Consider the following 24,295-nt stretch of genomic DNA (forward strand, 5'->3'; position numbering starts at 1 on the left):
CAAAACACAAAGGCAGAAAACCAATTGTGGTCACTGTGCAACATTTTTTGTTTTGTAGTATTCTTGGCTCATTCAACATGTAGATGTCTTCCAGGATGCGGTTCTGGGGAGAAAGTACATGAGTAATTAGATTATGCCTCTCCCCCAGGCTGCCTCATTAGTGCTAAGCATGGAGATAGAGCCAGCCCTCCAAGGTGCTGCATGACTTTGACCTAGAGTACCATGCAGCACCATGTTAGGGCAATTGCTGAACATCAGGAGTTTATCTAATGCATTCAAGAATACTTTCCCATCACAGTACCTTCCTGAAATCCACCCATAGTCTACTTATGTCGGTAAACCAAACAGTCAAATAATTTTCAGCTTGTTGGCTTTACTTATTTGTGAACACTTTATTGCAAGATGTGATTGATTCTCTTTGGATCTTCCTGTTATTCTTTAATTAAGTGATATCACTGATGTTAGGATATGACAGTAGTACAGCAGGTAGCATTGTTCCATCTCAGCAAGAGGTTCTCTGGTTCGATTCTTGGCTGGAGTGCCTTCTGCTTAGAGTCTGAATGTCCTCCCTGTGTTTGCATGGGTTACCACTTACATTCCATAGACATGCAGTAGGTGGACTGGACACTCTAAATTGGCTATAGGTATGAGTGTGTGTGTGTGTGTGTGTGTGTGTGTGTGTGTGTGTGTGTGTGTGTGTGTGTGTGTGTGTGTGTGCGTGTGTGTGTGTGTGTGTGTGTGTGTGTGTGTGTGTGTGTGTGTGTGTGTGTGTGTGTGTGTGTGTGTGTGTGTGTGTGTGTGTATGGAATGGAAGAACAACCCCAGCAGGGATAGCCATGCAGAGTTGTGAACATTGGCTCTAAATAATGGGCACTGTTGATGTAACACACAGTCCCCATGTATGAAAACTGAAAAAATGGCATTGAGGTTGGATGGATAGGTCTACTATTGGATGATGTCCACATGGTATAAGAAGCAGAACACCCCAGATAGGAAGGAACTACAAACTCAGCAGCTCTTCTAAAAGTACATTTTAGACTGTACTTGTTCAGCAATCCTAGAAGAAGAGTCTTGCCATTTTACATCAAATGGAATTTTTTTCCCTAGAATTAATTTGTGGCAATTCACAATTTATTTATTTATTTATTTATTTATTTATTTATTTACCAGGAAAGTCTGACTGGACAAGCTGTCCTTTTTCAGAGGTGGCCTGGAGAGAAAAGCTCCACAGTTAATACACAAATAAATTTTAAAAGGATACAGTGATGGAACAAAATAGTACAAGAACACAAAATAAAAAATAACTAAGTATGTGCAAGGATCTAGAGTAGAGAGTACATTTTACAGTTTACATTACAACTGCACAACATTGTTATTTGCAGGTAATACAGGCATATTTTATACAAAGTACAGAAATGAATGGTAAAATATATGTTGACAATACTTAACAGTGGCCAGATTTTTTTAAAACTAGGGTTGGTGGTAGACCATATTCATGTTCCTTAATCAGGGTTGATACAAGATCATATCTATGTATTAGTTAAATGGGTCTTAAGGATCTTTTTGAATCCTGTAGTACAGCTGATATTTTTCATTTCCAGGGGCAGAGTATTCCAGATTTTGGCTAAGTAATTAGAGTAAAGAGATTCTCCAGCAGCATTATTAACTTTGGATATCTTTAATAACGATTTGTTGGTGGAACACAGAACATGGTTACTCATGTAAGGTTGTAACAAGTTATAACAAGTTTTTATGGATACTCTGTGACCTGTATAGATAAAGCATTCTTCTGTCCAGGATACTCGCGTATAATTGATTTGTTGAAACATTTGTTACAGGATAATTTTACATTGATACCTTATCTTTCTAATGCATGAGCTATTGCATAAGTGTTTGAAAGTAACTCAATGACCTAGAGAGTGTTCATCACTATAGATCTGGGATAGATACGTTTTAATATATTTTATATTTATATATTTATTAATTCATTTATTTATTTATCATTGTATTCGGCAATCACAGAAGGAATTTCTGCTTACTATACAAAATAACAAAAAAAACAAAAAAAAATATATAAGGTTTTACGATTATAAACGTGACAAATTTATACACATTTAAAGTCATTAACACTACATATTAATACCAGTTCTCATTAATTCTGTGTAAAGAAGCTAAGTTAAATCACAACAAATTATCACATTTTATATAATTTAATTTTAATGTGTCTTTTAACTTGTTTAATATGTGAATAGATCGCAATGTATGCAGCGCTATGAAACAAGTGTACATGTAGCTTTAAGAAGCTGTGATTTTTTGGTGCCAAGTAAGTTATTTAAACTGTTTGTGGAGTATGGCGTCTTAGTTCTGAAGAAGACCAGTTGTAATGGTTGAAAGCGCTTAACTAGTTTCTTTATGTCATTGGTTTTACATTGTTGTCGTTGTCAGTTCATCCTTATGTCCCAATAAATTGGAACTATACTTGGTATTGTGGCACTTATTGGTGGATCCGGAGGCATTTGATAGATACGTTTTAAGTCATTTGAATCAAGGCTTGAATGCTTTATACAGTCACTTCAGTTCCATATGGATTTCTAGAATACACAGCCAGCATTTTGTGACATTTCTTATTATTGTATACATTATGGATGCTCCGTGACCTGTATTGATAAAGTGTTCTGCTGTCCATTATACTCGAGTATAATTGATTTGTTGAATCATTTCTCACAAGATAATTTTACATTGATAAATATCTTTCTAAGGCATGAATTATTGCATAAGTATCTGAAACTAAATTATCTGTCTGATTTAGGTACTGTGAATCAACACAAATCAGCTGCAATAATACTCCTTTTGAAGTTAACTTGTTCTGATGGAAGAATGATCTCTTTTGAGAATTTCTAATGAAATGGACTGTGTGCCCTGATTAGGATTTAATAAAGTCTGAGTTTCTGAGTCATTAGTAGCTGATGGTCCCTGCTGCATTGCATTTCTTGTTTCTTTTAGTTCTTATTATATTTTGCATATAAACAAAATGAAAAGATAGCCAAGTCTATATGAAAAGATAATATGGAAAACATTAGGGTCCTGTGAGTTCAAGTGACTATTTACATTTCTGTCAGGTAACCACAACATACAGATTTCCTTTTAATGGAACCTATTTCTGTAAAGTAAAAAAAAAATGCAGGGTTTATTATAAAAATATAGGTATAACACTCTTTTCACAAATCCAGTTGTAGTTCTTTTGGCAGTTGTCATCATTCCAGGTCATCCAACTCTTGTTATTATAATTTTCTGTGGCACAGTTCTCATCATTGTTATGATTATCAGGCTGCTTTTCTCCCCAAAACCTAAAAGACAAAGGAGGTAATGCTGTTCAGTTATTTCACCTCATAATATTGTACAATTAAATATGGAAAGATACCATTTCATTGCAGATGAGGGTAAACATATGGACACCTTCCATTCCTGCTTGCATTTACTCATCTCTCCCCACTTCATATCACAATAGTCTAAGCATGTTCAGTTGTTCCTGCCCCTTCTTGAGTCACGTATCACTTGTATCTTTCTGTTTATTAAGTGGTCTGACCCTGCTAATGGAAAAAGTGCAAGATATATATTATATTGCCTGTTAGTCATTACCATTTCTTCAAACTTCACTGCCGGCATAGCAAAAATAATAGTGTTAGAGAATGACAGTTGACTACCCCATTTGTTGGACAGGAGGGGGCTTTTCCTCTGAAAATATATTTCTTAAGAGTGTTCCATTTGCTTATAATTATCTCAAGCTAAGGGAGTTTAGGTATCCATCCTCATTAAATACTAGCAAATGTTGCTAAGCTTTTGGGATCTAAGCTAGGTGCTTCTAGGTGGCATAATGGGCCCAAGCCAGCATTTCTATTTACCAAAGCCACTATGATCTTACATTTTGTTTTGCTGTCCCCGTTTTTCTCACTTACAGTGTGTGTGTGTGCGTGTGTGTGCATGTGTGTGTGCGTTTGTGTGTGTGCATGTGTGTGTGTGTGTGTGTGTGTGTGTGTGTGTGTGTGTGTGTGTGTGTGTGTGTGTGTGTGTGTGTGTGTGTAATGGAAGAACCACTGCAGCAGGGATAGCCACCCAGAGTTGTGAATATTGACTGTAAATAATGGGCACTGTTGATGTAACACCCAGTCCCCATGTATGAAAATTGAAAAAATGGCATTGAGGTTGGATGGATAGGTCTACTATTGGATGATATCCACATGGTATAAGAAGCAGAACACCCCAGATGAATCTTCTAAGACACATTTTCCATCACATACAAGAAGGTGCTCGTTTATATCACATTATCAAAAGATGAAAATAGCGAACGCTATTTCATTGGCCCCAAAACATCTAAACATGAAAATATCGAACATTCAGAATGGCAAATTTTTTCCCATGGAAAAAATTCACTGCTCCAAAACACATACACACAACACAAGCACATCAAACAAACAGCAACCACTCACATACACTTAAATTCCTACATCTAATGCTACACTAAACTAAACATACACTACTATCTACCCACTTACCTTAACCCAAACCCTAACCCTAAGGTCCGTCACTATCGCACACACGCCTAACCCGCGCCCTAACCCTAACTCACTTAACCCGCCCCTAACTCTAACGTACAAACAATCACACACTTACCTGAACCCAACCCGTAACTTTCCACCACAGTGCTAAGAATAGCGAAGCCACAGAAATGGCCAACCAAATTCTTTCCCAAGGAAAGAATTCGCTGCTCTGCAGCTTTGCTATCCTTAGCATTCACTGAATAGTGTTCGATATCGGAACATTCGAAGTTTTAATACTTTGATGTTCTGATATAGACCCAAAGGTGCAGATGGCTATTCATGTGTGCTGTCATACTGTGAACACCAGTGTTTGTGTTGCTATGTAATCTCCATAGCTGATACAAAACAAGAGAATCTAGCTTTGTAATGGGGGCTGCAATCCTGAGGATGATATCCTTTGCGTGATATATTCAACTGAGGTTTCAACTGCTTGAGTTGGTGGTAGTTCATGTAAATGTAAAATATCTCATGACACTTATAAAATATATAGGAAAATTAGAATTTTTCCAGTGCCCTGGCAAAATTTCCCCTAGTCAGTAGGATTACCACCTTAGGTTTCTCCTGAAAAGATGTCATTGGCTTAGTGTGACTAACTCAGCAAATAAAATTGTTTAGATAAATAACTCATGCCATTTTGGAACTAAGCACAAGCACTCTCAGGTATTTGCACCTGCTTCAAGCACCTGCAGATGCACCTGATGTGCTTTCTGTGTAAAGCTGCTGGCTGCTTGGCTCCCTGAACTCCACGGTGGAGCAGGTGAGCAGTACCTGCATACTGTATCTTCTCCTAAAGAATATGATATAGGCATTTCCTGCTGTATCATTCTCAGAGGGTCTTCCAGAAGCTACAGGGAAATGGGGAGAAGAAATCATTAAAACAGCAAGATAAAGAAATGCATGCATGTCTGAATGCAGTTCAAGCCATCTTAGGAGAAATAAGAATTTGCATGAACTACTTAAAAATGCTACAAGAAAGCTATGGAAAAAAAATAATAATGATAATAATCCCTATATTATTTCTGTGATATCCTCATGAATGGCATTATTTAAAGAAATTAATAAGAAATTAATTACAAGACTTATATATTTTTCTTTATGGGGGGCAAAACTAATAAATCTGTTTATTTAATATTGTCAACTGCAAGTCTGCTGCACCTCAATGAATAAAAAGATTTCCTTTTGTAATGAGTCTTTTTAGGTAGGTTCATAGGTAAGTACCAGGCAATCAGACTGCAAACTATTACAAGCCAAGCTAATAACCAAGTAGTTGCCAGTGATGAGAATCAAACCCTGTACTTTGTGTCTGTGAAGTAAGCACCTAAACTATTAAGCCAACTGTGAACATCCCCAATCTCCAATAGCTCTCCAACTACTATATGCATTTTACCAGTCATGGCCCTTTACATTTTGTGTCATACTCAAAAATTGTTTTATTCACACCCAATCACTGTAGACCACACTGAAAATGAACTTGATTAATTTAACTTTAAGAGCACACCGGATCCTCAGATCTGCTATTTGTAACAGCAAATCTATAATTAGCAGGAGAATTAGATGATGAGGAGAAGAAACAAACAAAAAAAAATAGATCTTTAATATAAAGAAAAAAATGAAGAAAATATATGATTTTTTATGTATTATTTTATTGAACATGATCTTGGTATGCAACTGTAGTACAAACACTGCATTCTCAAAAGCTGAGAAAGTGATAGAAATAGAATCTTATACTATGGGTAATACGAATAGATTTTTATACTATGGATAATGAGATATTTTCAAAGCCACTTGAACTAAAAAAAATACTGTAAAAGTGAAGCAATAAAATAGAATAATAATGTTCCTTCCCTTTTTCAGTGTCCCACACATGTCAAGCAAAGCGCCTCACTGACCCTGTTCTAGAGAAATCTTAATGAGTGGATGGGAAACAGAAAATTCACCCCGGGGATCACTCCAGTGGCTCTACTCGACAGAGGCTCTGGGAACTAAGGTCGGGTGGCACGATGCCAGGTTAATCCTATGGGCTAGGCTTGTAAAAGGCTCCAGGGCCATTAGCCTAGTACACACCTATGAACCCATGAACCTATGTGACATACACTAGCTTGACCCCATCCCCGATGAAGAGTGTGGTAATATGATTGGTATTCTCATGCACCAGGAAGTTCCAATCACCTGTACTGATGTCATTGCCTTATTTTTTTAGATATTTTGCATGGAAAATATGCTAATTTCTTTGTTTCTTTCCCATCAAGATTATTCAGTTGACACCTTGGGATGCCTAAGATGTCAGAAGATGTCATTTAACTCTAGAAAGAGAAACATGTGAGCAAAGACAGAGCTTGTGAAAGCTAAAACTATAAATTATTTTTATAACCATGAATGAACTAAATGACATTGTACACAACTATATTTCCAGTTGGTCATTACAATCCAATAACCAAAAACTCCTGTTTGTCTACAAACCTATTAAATATGCTGGGCATTGTCTATACTCGTACCTTGATGAGAAGGCCTGGAACTCCTTACCTGCATCCATCAGGTCAATACCCCCACTTTCATTCTTCAAAACCATTGTGAAAGGCTTCCTAGCCAAAACTGTCTCCATACTTGCTCAACAACTGGAGAAACTATATCTGTAAATGTGAACTAGTACCTATTCATACCTCACACCTCCTTACTATCCCTTCTTTATTCACTTTCTTACTTCTATCAGTACTCTCCCCTGGCTTTCTTTCCAAGTATGCCATAAGCCTGCTTTTCTCTCACTTCATATTGTCAGTCTTGTTTGTATTATACTAAACTGCATTTAATTTGTATGTAAACTAGTTAAAATGTCTATAAATATTAAATCATTGTCATATAACTTGTATATATGCTTAACCCATATTGTATCTAATTTGGTATAACTAATTAAAATGTAAATTTTTTTGTATTATTTTTCGAAGATTGTAAAATTATTGTTCTTAAAATGTTTTGTAATACTTTGGAGATTTTCTTCCCAGGCTTCCACTGAAAAATGGGGTCCTACCCAATCAGAATTTCCCGGTATTCAAATGTCAATAAATAAATGACAGTTTCCAGTTTGGCTTTTAGTAATTTATGGCCACAAAGCCACTTAACTGAAGAACTTTTTAATGGTGAGCCAGATTTTTTCATTCTAACCTCCCCATCTCAATACATTTAAAACAGCAGCTTAATAATTAATCATAGTTTGCACAACCCAGACATGAAAGACACTGAACATATATGGCCACCCAAAGGGCCTACCTTTTTGGAACTCATCATCATTTTCCATACGTCTTCCTAGTGAATGTCCTGTTATCTGGCTCCTGAATCTGCCATTATTTAAATTACTGGAAACTCTTTTATTCTAAATTAGAAATGTATCCCTACAGAAACATGACTGAAGACGACTGAATAAAATCAAAACTATTTTAATAACATATAAAATAGGGTTAGTTGGTTTTTTTTCTGTTCAACTCTTTTATTCTTTTAAGACACATAACTCACAACAAATCTATGTAATTATCATTGTTCCAGAGGTTTACATATAGCTAATCCCTTGCATACGTATGGCTGTTTGGACCTGAGCTGCATAATCTTTCTTTCTTTTCTCTTCAGATATTTCAGTAGACTCCAGTAGTCCAACCATATACATTGGTTAGCTTGGATAAGAGTAAAAGATTTTTAATCATGTACCTACAGTCACTTTCCATATCAAGATCTGTCTTGTGTTAAATGTTCCAAGTTTTCAATCAACATCACTTGAAAATTCTAGTTCTCACATTCCCTTCCCCTTTTAGTACATAAATCTTCCAAAAACAATTCAACCTCTTCCAATGTAACTTCATACATATCTTATGTTTTCTGCCAAAGATTTGTCTTTTTAGTAATTTGTGGAATGTGTTTGGCTAATCCATCACCTTACTCTTTTGTCTGTGTACCCATTATGGAGAAAACTTTTCTGCCAACCTAAGTTATCTTACTAATGTTTTCACTGCGATATATCTAGGAAGGGCTGAAAGTCCCCCAATGCTTTCTTGTTAATTACTTTTTCTTTATCAGTCCTCTAAAGCTTTTCTTCTCAATATAAAACCTTCACATAACCTGCAAAATCTTGTTTTTTTTTTCTTATCTTGTATGAAGCAAATATGCCAGGACACAGTAGAGAACCATCCTCTTGTTAACAGCTAACACAAATTCATCATTAATTATTAGAGTATTCCAAATTTTCCACACAGTTTCTGGCCAAGCTGTGTAAACCATTGACTGTGCTTTGTACCTCTTCTGTCACAACTAGCAATTGGATCCAGGAACTTAAGAGAATGATAATAGACTTTGGAGAATAAAATTGAAGTTCAGAATGATGAACAAATGTTCTTGAAGAACATCCAGAAAGATATTTTTCACATCACACAGAAGAACCATGAAATGATCTACAAATAACTTCCGGGGAAGAATTTTATTCCAGGATTTTCCTTGTGTTAAAGAAAGAAAGTAAGAGAATTCCTAGGGACTAGTTCTGAATCAGTTTGTGATAGCTCGCCTTTTCAAAATGCTGTCTCTTCACAACTTTTTATCACATATTCCACATTTGAGTTTTCTAGTGACCATAGGGGAAAAAGACAGCCCCTTTTTAGGGCTAACATTTCTCTGGTTCTATAATAATTGTGTAAGTTACTGTCTTATGGCCTGTCTTAATTCTTAGTCAAGGTTCACTTGTCGGCCATTTCAGCATGTATTCCCAAGGATCCCTCTATTTCAATGCAGTTTTGTGTGAAAACATTTTTGAATGGAGTGTTGCATAAGAAACCTCCTAGAAAAGAAGTGGCTCCACTTTGGGATCTTAATTTTGTATTACAAAGTCTGACTCTTGATCCATTTGAACCAGCTTACCAGGCTGACTTGAGGTTCTTTACATAGAAAACAATTTTACTAATTGCTATGACCTCTGCAAGATGAGATTCTAAGTTGCTTTCATGATTGGTCAAGCTTTTCTCATTTTCTGCAAAGATCTTTTCCTTAAAATACAGTCCTTCATTTATAACTACAGTGGTATCTGAGTTTACCTTAAGCCAAGCCATCAATCTCTCTGTCTTATTTCCAGAAACTAAAAATGAGGGCAAAAGGATGTGCCACACCTTCACCTCCCACAAATATCTCAGTCAGGAGCTACCTTGACTGAACAAAATCTTTCAGAACTTCAGATCATTTGTTTATTTCTTTTGAAGGTTTATAAAAAAGGACACACTGTGTCAGAACAGACTATTTCAAATGGTTGCTCATGTTGTTACTTTTTGTAGCACCCACCACAACAAAGTATTTTCAGGTAGGTCAAACCTCATTCTACCAGAGCCTTGACCTCATTGTGGCTTTTGGAAAGGGTTGGATGCTAGAAGTATTCTAGAAGCAGCACCATGGTCCTCTGTGCTCACGTTTACAAAGCACTTTAAACTAAGTTCCTTCTTCAGCTCTAGGACAGGCTTTGCTAATGCCATTTACCAGGGCCTCGGGGACACTCATCCTTCCTCTTCCCTGTCAATTTTAAGCTGTGGTAATCTACACATATAGCTATGACTGCTGCAGCACTGATCAAATAAAGAACATAGTACAGCTGTGTAAGTACAGTTACCCAAATATAGGTGTTGAAATGATCACTGCTCCCTCCCTCCATCCTGCTTATTTTTAGTTTTGCCTGCAGCTGCGTTTTCCAGCCTAATGCTCTCTTTCAACTATTTCAAGTCTTCTTCTGACTGCAGTTTGACTCTGTTGTGCTTTCACTGACCCACTAAGCTGGAGGGTATGCAATGTAAGTGCTCTGTCCCATGGCTCTCAGTTCTTCAGTTATTTAGACTGCGATTTTCTGTGTCCTATATAAGTCACTTGAAAAGTCCTCTACCAGCTGGATGCGTATTTACTTCTATGGAATTGTTTCTTCAGGATCACTTCTGTAGTTATCTAGGAGTGCATAAAGGTAGTACATGCCTTGGTGATTTCCTATTTTTCTTGAATCCTTGCTATGCGGTAGACTCCGTCTATCTCTTGTTCTTGCTCCAAGCTAAATCTCTCCTTCAGCAGGTGCAGTACAAAGCAGCTATGTTCTGCTCACACAATCTTTCTTAAATCCTGATAAGTACATTCTGCTGCTGAGATCACTTTTCTGGGAATCAATTTACCTGGTCATAACTCTTTGTACTGTTGCCCACAACCTATCTAACCAGCTTAACTTTTTTCACAAGTTCTTTCAGCTTTGTGCTCATCTAATTTTCCAGATTCTAAATTTTCTTTTTCAAGATCAATAATCCTGCTTGTGTGCATTCTTTAAAGTGTCCGCATTCTTTTCCATGCTGGACAACTTTTGAAATAAAAGGCAAAGCAAGATTTTCCTTCTGTGACATCACATTAAATGTAGTTGTCTGATTACAGGCATCTTTAGAATGATTTTTGATTGGCTTTTTGATTTATCTTGCCAGGAGTTTCAATTACAAATCTCCTGGCTTGGAACTCTTATGCTATGTGGCCATCTTTCCTTTGCACTTGTACTTCCCTTAGTGATTTTAAATCAAATTGTCTCACTCCTCAGATTTATACACTACTTTTTAGTTCTTAACCTTACCCAAATGGTCTCTTCTCATAGATGACATAATATTACTAACTACCATTTGTTTCTAAACCTCCTGCTAAATAACAAACCCAGCACTTGTAGCAGAATTTCTATTTGCAATAGTCTTTCTAAGCACTCAAAATCCAGTTAGTCGATAACTGAATGCTCCTTTTCTCGATGTAACCAAGTTTAAAAGTCACCCTTTAATCATGAGACAGGGCTACAAACCTTAGTTCAAATTTTCCAAAACTAGCCAACTTCTCTACCAACCTACTAACTTTGTAATGTCATCTTTCCTACTGATCAAGTACTCTGGAGGAAACCAGCATATATGCCCATCCTTAAAACAGTGAACGCAAGCCTACACCTAGTGACTACTACCTCATCTATAACATAACATTTAGCAAAAGTGTTAGAAAAGAATCTCACCACCCAAGTGTTGAATTATATAGAACCTTATGGTCATATATTCCATAGATATCCATCCATTTCTGTCAGTTATTCTAATTTTGATTAGGATTTGCTGACTGACACTTTATTTATTGGCCCTAAGAGACCATTTCTCTTCGTCAGTCAAGATTTATAACAGGATTTTCTGAAGACCCCAGTTATTGTTTTAGAAGTTTCCCCTACTTTACAAACCAGTTAAATACACTGCAAAAGCACACATTCCAAACCGGGCACAATTAGTACAGTTGTACCCTAAAAAGTAGTGCATAAGTCTGAGGAGTGACTTATTTATGAACCAGTTACCCCATAATGTTCCCACTTCAAGAATGTTGTTGAACCATGCTGATATACTCTCTCTAAAAAGTGCTAAACCTACCAGCCTAAAAGAAGCCTTGATTTTACTTACATTTCATAAAATCTGGAAACAGCAACTTAAACAACTTAGAAGTTAACTTCATGTAAAGAAGAAAAACAGTATGATCCTTGGTGCAATTCAAAGACTATTGAACCAGGCCCTTAATGCTATCTCACTCTCTGGTAAACCAAATAGGTAAACTAGCCTTGTACATACCTTTAAACCTGTAGTAGATGTTTCATAATTCAAAATACATTGACATCTGAATGGACCCTTCCTTTACATTTAACAAAACTGCACTTTATCAGTTAGATGTAATGCACATTGTGGTCCCTCAGGTCCAGATAGTTCTAACTAGCTCTCATCCTCAAGCATGTATAAGCTGCCCCTGTAATATGTTTATGTTTTCCCTGCTAAGTACCCTATTTACCGCATCTGTACTCAAACAATGTTACCTCCACGGCACTATGCCCAATAGCCAAAGAATAGCATCTTTATTTATTTATTTATTTTTTTTATTTTACATTTGTTGACAGGGAAAAGTCCAACTGGAACCATGTCCATTTTCAGCGGAGGCCCGGGGAGATAAGCTCCAACAGAATACAAGAATAATAGCGGTCGAGTAAAAGAACATTGATTTTACATAAAATTATTAGGTAATATTGTAGTTAAGTAAAGGAAAACAGTAAGAAGTACATTCTGATAATCAGTGTTACCAATTTTGAGGGTGGTATTAGATTACAAAAAAGAAAACACAAATTAGATAAGTAAAATTACATGCATTATTTAAAGTTAGTCAGGTCATACTTCCATGATGTCAGGTCATCAGGGAATCTTTTTTCTACCTTTAACTTCAAACTATTCCAACACTGTTGCACCTTAGTATTCAAGAGTCACACCCACCACACACAAGTCGGAGCAGAAACAAGGACCTTGTTCAGAATCACACACTTTGAAATAAGCAATACAGGAAATTAAACCCAGGACTACAAGTGAAAGTTGTTTAACAGCTCATAACCTTATACCTTTGCCAGAACAAGTGGCCTTGTCTTAAACACAGTATGCACAAATTCATGCACCCTTTATACATGTTCACCAAGAAGATCTTTTTACCTTATAATCACTAAAAGTGCACTTGGTAAAAAAGCATCTGCAGTATGGATCTCCCTTGTATTATATTTCAGGAACATAATTTCCAGTCAACCTCTCCTCTGAACTAAGGACACACCATAAAGAATCATATTAATGTAAAATGTGTTTCTACTTCTAATCTATGTCCAAGAAAAGGGTAAAAAAGTTACCCAGGAAAACAGTTAAATAAAACCTGCAAGAAGCACTCAACCAAGCTATAATCTTCATTGTGTTATACCTTAAATGTCCCCCTACTATTGGAGGTTTAAAAGTATTACACAGTGAAGACACTTGCTTGGCTGAGGTTTGTCTATATAACTTTTTTATCCTTTGTTTGGATGCTCTGCAGTTTATTTTGCAAGTACTTTAATGTTTATGGACATCAGCTGGGTTTTAAACCCTATGTTTCTAAAGCATAGCCAAGCAATCCACCTATGCTATACTGATGAGGTCACAAAAAGTTTGAGGCATGGCATATCTACACCTAGTGGGGTTTCGTTTTAGAGGCCTGCATGTACCCACAATGACTTAAAAAGTAAAAAGTTATGGGCATTCAACACTCTGAGAGGCATGGTAAGCCCTAAACTGTGAGAAGCAATCTCTTCAGCCAAAAGGGAAGAAAAAGGTTTACATTCCAGTTTTGCTGCTACATACTTGTATTCTGCTTATCATTTACATGCTTAGCGTTGCTTTCTATTGTTTTTCTGTTTATTTGCTATTGTTTTTCCCCTGTTCATATATCTACCCCAGCCCCCACTAATACATCAAGTACTGCTCTCCCTACTGCTCCCTCCTGATTAGTTACAGATGTCCTTCAAGAATGCAACTGCAGTCCTGACATATGGGTTGTCCTGCCTCAGGCAGCCCTTCGGTCGGCCGAATTCCAAAGTCTGGGTCCGGCGTCTGCTGATGTCGCCTCCTCCCCGACATCAGAGCGGCTGGAGTATAAAGGCATCCGCCGACGCCATCTTCTTCAGTCTTTCTTGCCATGTGGTGCCCGAAGCAGAAGCAGTTCGCAAGTGCCGGTCGGTCAGTGCCTGTGTTTTCAGTTACCAAAGTCATCTAAAAGCTAAGTACCCCGTTGGGGAACATTTTTTCTTGCCTCGGCCGATGTCAGAAAAAATTGAAAAAGTTAATAATTATTTGTCTTGTGCTAAACAAATAGCTCATAAGGACTTCCATTCTTACTGCCTCCCTTGCCTGGGCCCAGACCATGACGTCTCGGCCTGTGCTTGCTTTAATAAGCGCACTCTCAGGCGCCGGGCAGAATTTGCCGAAGACTTTTTTGGCGAATCTTTTGCTTATATCATGCCGTCGGAACAACCGACAGCACAATCTACCAAAAAACACAAGGACCGGGACCGATATCCTTGGCCCACGTCTTCCACCGATACCACACCTAAGCCCTCCGCGAGTGCTTCGGTCCCTTTGGAAGCGGTAATTCTACCGCCCCAGGCCAACGACACCGCTTTAACGCGTTCTTCGGTCCCGGAGATTTCAACGGTGCCGGTTGCTGATTTTCCTCCAGAAACCGAAGCTCTGGATTTACCCGACACCATTCCTGTGGACAAGGTTACCCCTGCACGTGGGGCAGCTAGGCCTCCGGTATCCATGTCCATCAAGGCCTTTGCACGTGCTAAGGCTACCAGCCAGGCCAAGGCCCATCCTAAACCTACTGCTCAGGGCCCCTCTTCTGATAGACAGATCATGACTCTTGCTGCAGATCTAATCTCTCTTATCAGGGGTTCTCAGCCGCACCCAGACAGAGGTTCTCAGCCGCCTGCAGATAAAAGGCCTAGAACTGAGCAGACAGACACCCTCTCGTCAGATGAAGCCTCTGGGGATTCAGAGCACTCAGATACCCAGGAAGAATCCTTCCAGGCCTATGAGGACTCGGATGCTGAGGATTCAATTCCCTCTGCCTCCCCTCCAGAGGATTTATCTTTCGGTGAAGTTCTCCACTCCATGAGAGAACATTTTCAGTGGCAGGGTCAGGAATTCTCTGACTCCAGGAAAAGGCTACGTACCTTCCTTAAGCTACCCCAACACAGACCTTTAGCTATTCCTCCAGTGTTGGATGTCCTTGATGATGTATACTCAGACTCCAGTGCTTTGCCTGATTCTCTCCCTCCTGCTCCTGTCAAACCTGACAGATATTACAGGGTCCCTGAAACCCATAAGAATCTCTTTAAGGCCCGCTCTGTGGATTTAGAGACTATTTCACAGGGCCCCAAGGCAGTGGCTACTCCCTTGGCCAAAAACCCTCTGCCCGCTGACAGGGAAGCTAGGTCCCTGGAGAGATGGGGCAAAAAAGTTTATACCTCTTCCACCCTTGCCATGAGGTCACTCAACTGCCTTTTTCATATGTTTCAGTACCAGGATTACTTAATGGATGATTTGCAGAAAAAGTTAGCCTCTCCTGAGCCTATAGATAGAAAGGCATTGCAGGATTTGGTTCATAACACTCAGCAGGTTAGCAATCATTTTCTACAGTGTGGTTATGATGCATTGGAAGCTTCATGTAGGGCAGCCATGACAGGGGCCGTTATATGTAGACATGCTTGGTTGAAAGAACAGCCACTGCCAGACCATGTTAAAGTTAAGCTCCTGGATGCACCTCTGGAAAAACAGAAGCTTTTTGGTGCTAATGCGCAGGATGTGTTGAAGTCTATTGAGAAAAAGGCAAAATCAGTACAGACTGTCAAGGATTTCCTCCAGGTTCAGCCTCCCAGATTCAGCAGGAATTGGCCTTCTAAGAATTGGTCATTTCCAGACTCAGACAAGTTTCAGAGGGGAAAGAACAGGCATGCTCGAGGTAGAGGGCAATACCGAGGCTCCTACAGTGGCCGCCAATGGCAACCACCAAATCAAAGAAGTGGCGCAGGGAGTTCACCTGCACCACAAGGACAATCACAATGACGTGACTCTCACTCCACCTACCAAGGCTCAAAGAGAAGCACCTCTAGGCGGAAAATTATCCTTAGTCTCAAAGAACTGGCACATTTTAACCAAGGACAAATGGATTCTGGACATAATAGACAGAGGTTACAGGTTCCACTTCCACACCTTACCAACGAGACAAGGCATGCCAAACCTGCCACAAAATCAAAGGGCAGAGGCTCTCTTACAAGTTGCAAAGCTGTTACAAATAAAAGCTATAGAAAAGGTTCCTCCTCAGGAACAAGGCCAGGGATTCTATTCAAGACTGTTCCTTGTTCCAAGAAAAGAAAAGCAATGGAGGCCTATACTGGACTTGTCTGTTCTAAACACCTTTCTCATTGTGCCAAAATTCAAAATGCTGACGTTACAGCAACTCCTTCCCATGCTGGGCAAGGGGTCTTGGCTGGTTACTCTGAACCTCAAGGAGGCATACCTGCATGTCCCAATCAGACACAGCTGCAGAATTTACCTCAGATTTCTTGCAGGAACAGAGCATTATCAATTCTCAGCATTGCCGTTTGGCTTATCTACTGCGCCCAGAGTATTCACGAAATGCCTGGCATCAGTAGTTGCACATTGCAGACTCCAGGGGATTCAAATATACCCTTACCTGGACGACTGCCTCATACAAGCAGACAGCAAACAAACATTGATAAAAAACTTGGACTATGTCATTCAGTTGCTACAGGCTTTGGGATACACAGTCAACATTCAAAAATCAAGACTATTACTATCCCAAAAGATTATTTTTCTTGGAGCAAAACTGGACACACAATCACAAATGGCTTTCCTCACAGAGGAGAAACAACAGCATTTACCAGATTACTTCAAAAGCCTAGCAAAACTTACCCAGCTGACCGCAAGGAAGATCCTGCAGGCCCTGAGTTTCATGGCATCTTGCATCCTTCTGATCCCTCTGGCAAGACTACACATGAGAAAGCTACAATGGTACCTAAAAAGCTTATGGTCTCAACACAGCCACAACCTAGAAGATGTAATACCACTCAATCCATGCCTGCAAAGGGAATTTTTGTGGTGGGCTCAAGTAAGCCATTTAAACGAAGGCATGCCCTTCAACAAAGTTCAAGCAAGTCAAACCATTACAACAGATGCCTCAGATCATGGATGGGGGGCGCACATGGGGGACAGATGCATTCAAGGTCAATGGACTCCCACGGAAATGCCTCTGCACATAAATCAAAAAGAGATGTTGGCAGTGATGCATGCAATAGAAGCCTTTGGAAAATCTCTTCAACAAGGCCATCTGCTAATAAGGACAGACAACACCACTGTCATGTGGTATATAAACAAACAAGGAGGCACTCACTCGTATCCCCTCTGCAGACTAACAATGGCTCTTTGGGAAAAGTCCCTGAAACTGAACATCCATTTGCAATCCCAGTTTGTTCCGGGCAAGGACAATGTTCTGGCGGACAGGTTGAGCAGAAATTTCATGGATCCACACGAATGGATGCTGCATCCACACATTTTCTCACAAATAACAACTGCATGGGGAAGACCAGACATAGATCTATTTGCTTCTCATCTCAATTACCACCTGGACAGGTTCTGCTCAAGGACACACCATCCTCTAGCCTGGAGAACGGATGCTCTCTCCTTCAGCTGGAATACCCTAAAAATCTATGCATTCCCTCCTCTACCATTACTGACCAAGGTGTTACTGAAGATCAAAGCAGAGCAACCAAAAGGAATATTGATAGCTCCAGACTGGCCGAGGCAGCATTGGTATCCCTTGCTACTGAGCATAACTAACACCAAACCGTGGCCCTTGCCCCAATGGCCTCTGCTCCTAACTCAACATAATTACAGGACTGTTCATCAAAACCTGCAAATATTGCAACTGACAGCTTGGAGGGTTCCATGACTTTGTCCCATGTCCCCCTCTCCGAAAAGGTTCAGGAAATCCTGCTGGAAGCACGCAGACCTTCCACCAGAAAAACCTATTCGGGCAAGTGGAAGAAATTCATGATCTAGAATGCCAAAAAGGGACAGGATGCATCAGTGATGAGCATACCTCAGATATTAGAATACTTGGCAGAAATGTTTCATAATGGCCTCTCATATTCTTCCATTAAAATTCACGCTTCAGCAATCTCAGCAAATTACAACTGTGACCCACCTGTGTTTTCGCATCCCTTGCTAAGACAGTTTCTAAGAGGGATAAAGAATATCAAACCTCCCAGAAAACCACCAGTTCCTGCATGGGACCTCATCTACGTCTTGGAAAAATTAACTCTTCCTCCTTTTGAACCAGCAGCATCTTCAGAAATGCAATTTCTCTCCTGGAAAACGGTCTTCCTGTTGGCAGTTACCTCAGCAAGAAGAGTCTCGGAGATACAGGCCCTCATGGCAGTACCTCCCTTTCTCATTTTCCATCAGGACAGAGTTTCTCTAAGGACCAATCCTTCATTCATGCCAAAAGTGATATCCAGGGTGTCTCTAAATCAAGCAATTCACCTGCCTACTTTCTTTCCCAATCCTGAAAATAAAGGGGAAAAGCTGCTGCATACTTTAGACATGCACAGACAATTACGCTACTACTTGGACAGAACAAAGACCACCAGGAAGTCTGACCAACTATTTGTAGCCTATGCTGCCGGAGTGCAAGGAAAGGCAGTCTCCAATCAAACAATTTCAAAGTGGATTGGACACTGCATCAGATTCTGTTACTCCTTCCATGGAAAGGGTGTGCCAGCCAATATTAGACCACACTCAACCAGAGCTATAGCCACATCCACAGCCTTTCTAAGAGGAGTGGCTACAAAGGACATTCTAGAGGCTGCTACATGGAGCTCCGTGCATACATTTACCAGACACTACAACCTGCCTTTATACTCCAGATCCCGAGCAGGCTTTGCTTCTGCAGTCCTGCAGGGTCTTTTAGCTACACCATCCCTTGCTTAGATCCTACCACCCCCAGCTTGGCTATGGTATTCAACCCATATGTCAGGACTGCAGTTGCATTCTTGAAGGACATAGTACAGTTTTGTACCTACCATAAATGTAGATGTCCGATAGATATGCAACTGCAGTCAGGTTTTCCCTCCCTCCTACCCCTCTGCTTTTTCCCTTGGGTCCTTTCCCCCTCTCCTACTTAGCTGGGGATATCTGTTATGGTGTATCTGTTTATTACTGTTGTGCATGTCTGGAAATTTTTGCTTATCCATTCACAAAATTTAGCCTTCCTTGGAGGGCACCCGGCATCTGGGGCAAGAAACACTGAAGAAGATGGCATCGGCGGATGCCTTTATACACCAGCCGCTCTGATGTCGGGGAGGAGGCGACATCAGCCGACGCTGGACCCAGACTTTGGAATCCGGCTGACCGAAGGGCTGCCTGAGGCAGGACAACCCATATGTCAGGACTGCAGTTGCATATCTATCGGACATCTACATTTATGGTAGGTACAAAACTGTACTTTCTTCCCTGCCTCCAATGTAAAAGCTAAAGTTTCTGGAAGTCTCACCTAACTGTGGTTATCGACCTGTAGCTGAAAGTCATACGACAAAGAAAACCATGATGTGCTACAGGTTCTGCAGTCGCATAACTGCACTATTGGTTTCACTTGATTGATCCCTTTCTAGTTAGTCTGTTTCTTATTTCTTGAAAATTTCTACAACCCTCCGATGCTTTCCCTGTTGTGGTTTTAGTTAACTGTATTACAGTGTTACTACTGTATTTCTGCTTTATCTGTTGATTTTGCACATCATATCATTTAAAGGTCCATAATATTGTACTATTTACCAGTTGCTGCGATATGCACTTTTGAGAAACCTTTCAGGGAGTATTACTGGGTAATTTGCTGTTTTGTATTTGATGCTGATATTTAATGGTTATATTCTTGCAATTTTGTCCAAGCAAGTTTACCCAGTTAGTCAGCTGTGCAAAGAGAAATTAGTTTACACAGAATCAAGCACCATCAAACCTGCTTAGCAGTAGATACTACCACTCTGCACTCCTGTAAAATCTTATTGTCTACCCAAATAGGACCAGAAGCCATGGGCATGAACTTTCCTGCTATCTGCACCACCAGCTTGGTGGATATGGGTATCCTGTTGTAATGTAGCAGTTGCCTTATGTTTACTTACAGCCAGCTTATTGTCAAACAAACTAATAAGGTATGTGAGAGATATATTCGTATATTGTCACAGGAGGCAAAGTTCTCACATAAAAGTGCACATAATTCCAATCAGGTTACCAAAATGTACACCCTATACCCACCACACACAGAATGGATCAGACACTCAGACTGACATGCTGAGGCTCTTAAATGTAATCTTCATAAACTCCAAAGACCTCCTAGGTGTTTGACCTACAACAGATATCCTAAGCAGCCCCTGAAGCACTCCACCAAAACAACACCTACTGCAACACATATAGCCACAACACAAGGAATCGCAGCTTTAAAGTCCATAAGGAAAGCTACCACACAACCCTATATTTTAGTCATGTGAGACTTCATTGTGAATCACACAGATGTCAACTCATCAGGCTGAATATGGAGAAAGGCATAGTCAGTTATCCATTGGGGCCAGAATCTGACAGAGCATGCTTACACTAAGGTTATTGGACCAGAGGTACACTTTTGATTTTGTCAGTATTCATATGCATGTAAATGACTTGAGATATACCTCCTTGGACTATATGAAGAAAGACATTATGGAGGTTTTAGACTATGTGACCCAGTCTGGTATGAGCCTAGTATTGAGCAGCATTCTACTTTCCCTAAGGATGATGCTACAACAAGAACAGAAGATAATTTACTTTAATGATTGGATTAGTTTCTGATGTCATTTCAGGGGGTGCAGTATTTTTCAGCATGGGAGTATATGGCTGACTGGCCACACTGCTTTGCCACAGGTGGTCTGCACCTGTCTCCTCTGTACTTTTTACATATTGGCTAAAACACTTTCCTCCCCATATTACCTTTAGGTGTCACTGCTCAATTCCAGGAGTCTAAACAAGAAGCTGCACTCTCTCCAAGTTCTCCTCACCATGGTGAATACAAACATCTATGCAGTTTCCGAAATGCGGTTTAAAGCCATGGAAAGCAAGGCTAAAATACATTTCACCCACGTAGGCCAGCTACTACACAAGCAGGGGACTAAAAGTGGAGGTGTCTCAATTTACATCATTAACAAGGCCACCTCAAGGCTGGTCAAACAGAACAATGAGCTTGAGCATCTCCATGTCCAAATTACCACAGGCAAAGTCCTATTCCATATCCTTGCCCTCTATAGGTCCACCTCTGTGACCCAGAAAATCTATAACTCATACTTAAACTTACTGGGGATAGTCACCATTGAACAAAATACCTTAATCAGGGGCAACTATAATTACCCCACTCTAAACTGTGAATCTTATATGATCCCAGTCCTGCAGGTTCAGCGATTCCTAGCTTTTGTAAATAGAAAAAAACCTGAGCCAGATAATCCACACATCCACTAAGTGTGCAGACATACTGGGCCTGGTCCTCATTAACATGGGATAAAGGTGGACCCCGCCCTATAGTGTCATGTTCTGTATGGTAAGGTTGGACAATAAAGCTGTCTCCTTGGAAATAAAAATAAAACCAGTGACCACAGCTACCCCTGTAGCATTTAAAAACTATTCTAAGGTAAACTTTCTATTATAGTACACTTTCAGTTAACCAGCACCCATGGGGATTGGTAGATGTCGGATAACTGTAGTTTCTGGTTGCTTGAGAGTTACTATTAAAAATAGGCCTGACTAATACTGTACCCTATACTATTTGTTTGGTTTGACTTGTTTTCAGGTTGGGCAGAGAGGGAATTTATTCCTATCTTCCTTTGTAAAACTCTAAAACTCTAAAAATGTAAGGTATGTTTCTGCGGGAGAAAAACAGAAAGTGCAATATAATTTAAATTGTACTGTCTTTCTTTCATATTGTTTCTGGCTGCTTGAGAGTGCTGGTTAGCTGAGAGTTTACTCTATTATGTGGCAACCTGACAGAATTTCAAGCACCCCCCCCCCCACCAAAAAAAAAAAAAAAAAACATTCAGAACACTGTTGCCTATATGGAATTGTTCACAGATAACTCCACACAAACATGTTAATAAGTGCATAGAGATGGCTGTGCCTACTAGAAATAAATTCAGAACAAACTCAAAAAGCAGCCATTCTGGTATAATCCAAATAGCAATAGACTGTACAATATAAAAGAAATAGAAAAAGTCAGGAAATATAACAACCATCAGGACAAAAACTCTCTCATCATTCTAAATAAACAACCCAGAGGACAAATCAAGTCTAGCAATGCCAATTTTGAGGTAAAAAGAGCCTCTCAGCCCAAGGACCACCACAAGACTTTTTTTAGCTATGTCCGTAACATAAGGCTGTACACAACAATTTGCAAAGCTAATTGTGAATAAGCCAAATACATGAATCCAGAAAATTTAGTAAATCTACTAGCAGACAAATTCAGCTCCAGTTTCACCCCTCTCTTCCCTGGTCATAACTCAAGAAATATCATCAAAACTAACCCTGGCAACTATAGAACAGGTCCTAAGCTCACCCTCCAAGGTCAAGAACACAGCATAGATGGGCTCCAATAATATCCCAGGATGCCTCCTAAATAGCATGAAACATGACCTATCAAGGCCACTGGAGTCACTATTTAACCATGGCCTCTGTTCAGGCTTAGTGCCATGAGAATAGAGACCTGCAACTGAAAATAATACACCCATTAGTCTGAAAAGTCTCATATGCAAAACCATTTTAAGAATTATCATGGGAATGATTAATAATAACACTGGACACCTCCAAACAGACAATGAACCCAACCCTGTTCAGTTTTGTCAAGAGCAGATCATGCCTACTCAACCAGGTAGACTTCTTTGAGACGATCAGATAGGTAATGGATAAGAGCAAAACAGTGTACCCTGCCTACCTTGATCTCACCAAGGAATTTGATTTAATACCCCACTCTGACATTGTAAACAAACTCAAGGACTTAGGCATAACTCCCTATGTTACACACTGGAGTGCCAACTGGTTCTTAGAATGGACCCAAGAAGTTAGGTTAGGGGAGTCCACCTCCACAAAGAGACCTGCCACTTATGGACTCCCTCAGGGCTCAGTGATGGTCTTCTGCTTTTGGCAGCTACATCTCAGAAGTCAAGGCCAATGTCACACTCCTCTGATTGACCAAGTTTCAGAAGACTGCAAAGACACTAATATTCTTCAGGAATGACTAAAACAAACAAATAACTGGTTCCATAAACACTCAGTTCTAAGAAATACATAATAGTCCCTTATGGGAAGTCAGCTACCACCAGAAAAGCACCTCATTGATTACACACCCCTAAGAATAGCCCAAGTAGTCGGGGATTTGAGGACATACATAGACAGTAATCTGGCTTTCAATCAATGCATGTCTAATGTTGTATGAAAATCATTCTATGTTGCTCAAGTTATAAGCAAGGGCATGGTATATAGGTCTAAGGAAGTCATCATTTCACTGTACTCAACCCTCATCAGACCCATCATTTTGTTCAGTTCCCCTTCTGTATGAACATGACCAGGAACATGTGACAACTGGAACATCCATAAAGGTTCCTCACAAAAAGAATGCAGGGCATTAACAGCAAGTCCTATGTGCTTCACTGCAAAACCCTTTCCCTATGCTCTGTCTCCTATAGACTGTTGAGAGTCACTTATATTTAGCATACAAGGTATTCCAGGATCGCAATCTGATGGGCCTCTTGCATATCTGGAAAGCAAATAGCATTAGAACTACCCAATCCAATGACTTAAACCTTGATTGTGACATAAATAGGACATATGAAGGAAATATGCATGTGTCATGGAATGCCACAACTCTGGTACAAGCTTCCCATCCATGTGAAGCAGAGTTCTTCCCTGACCTCATTCAATCATAACTTGGACCAACGAATGTGAAATGAGAAATTCACTCCTGGCTTGTCATCTATGTCTCTAACAGATAGAGGCAACCTGTAAATGTTTCATCACCTAAGCCATAGCTTCCACATAACCCTCAAAATAATGTCTAGGGCACCAAACTTGTTGTATACATTTGGGATGAATGGCTTGGCTTAAAAAGGGCGCCTTATGGTCATTTGCCTAGTATATACCTATGAACCTTGGTCCAGTGTTGTAAGAATTGATTCCCCCAACCTCCATTGCCTAACTGTGTAACTGAGCAAGTCATGTGACCAG

At 39.7% G+C, this 24,295-nt stretch overlaps 1 protein-coding gene across 1 annotated transcript in view; it reads right to left on the reverse strand.

Moving 5' to 3' along the window:
- Window positions 1-1,142: 1,142 nt before the first annotated feature.
- The window catches only part of LOC122808664 (CD209 antigen-like protein E), a 242,928-nt gene continuing 219,775 nt past the window's right edge, over window positions 1,143-24,295 (reverse strand). The window contains exon 6 of the mRNA XM_044079640.1: window positions 1,143-3,347. Within this exon, the coding sequence (XP_043935575.1) occupies window positions 3,191-3,347 (157 nt within the window). The 3' untranslated portion in view covers window positions 1,143-3,190. The remainder of the gene's footprint in view (window positions 3,348-24,295) is intronic.

The sequence above is a fragment of the Protopterus annectens genome, chromosome 8.part0, assembly GCF_019279795.1.
Source record: "Protopterus annectens isolate FY-2018-M chromosome 8.part0, PAN1.0, whole genome shotgun sequence".
In the NCBI taxonomy this organism is placed as follows: Eukaryota; Metazoa; Chordata; order Ceratodontiformes; family Protopteridae; genus Protopterus; species Protopterus annectens.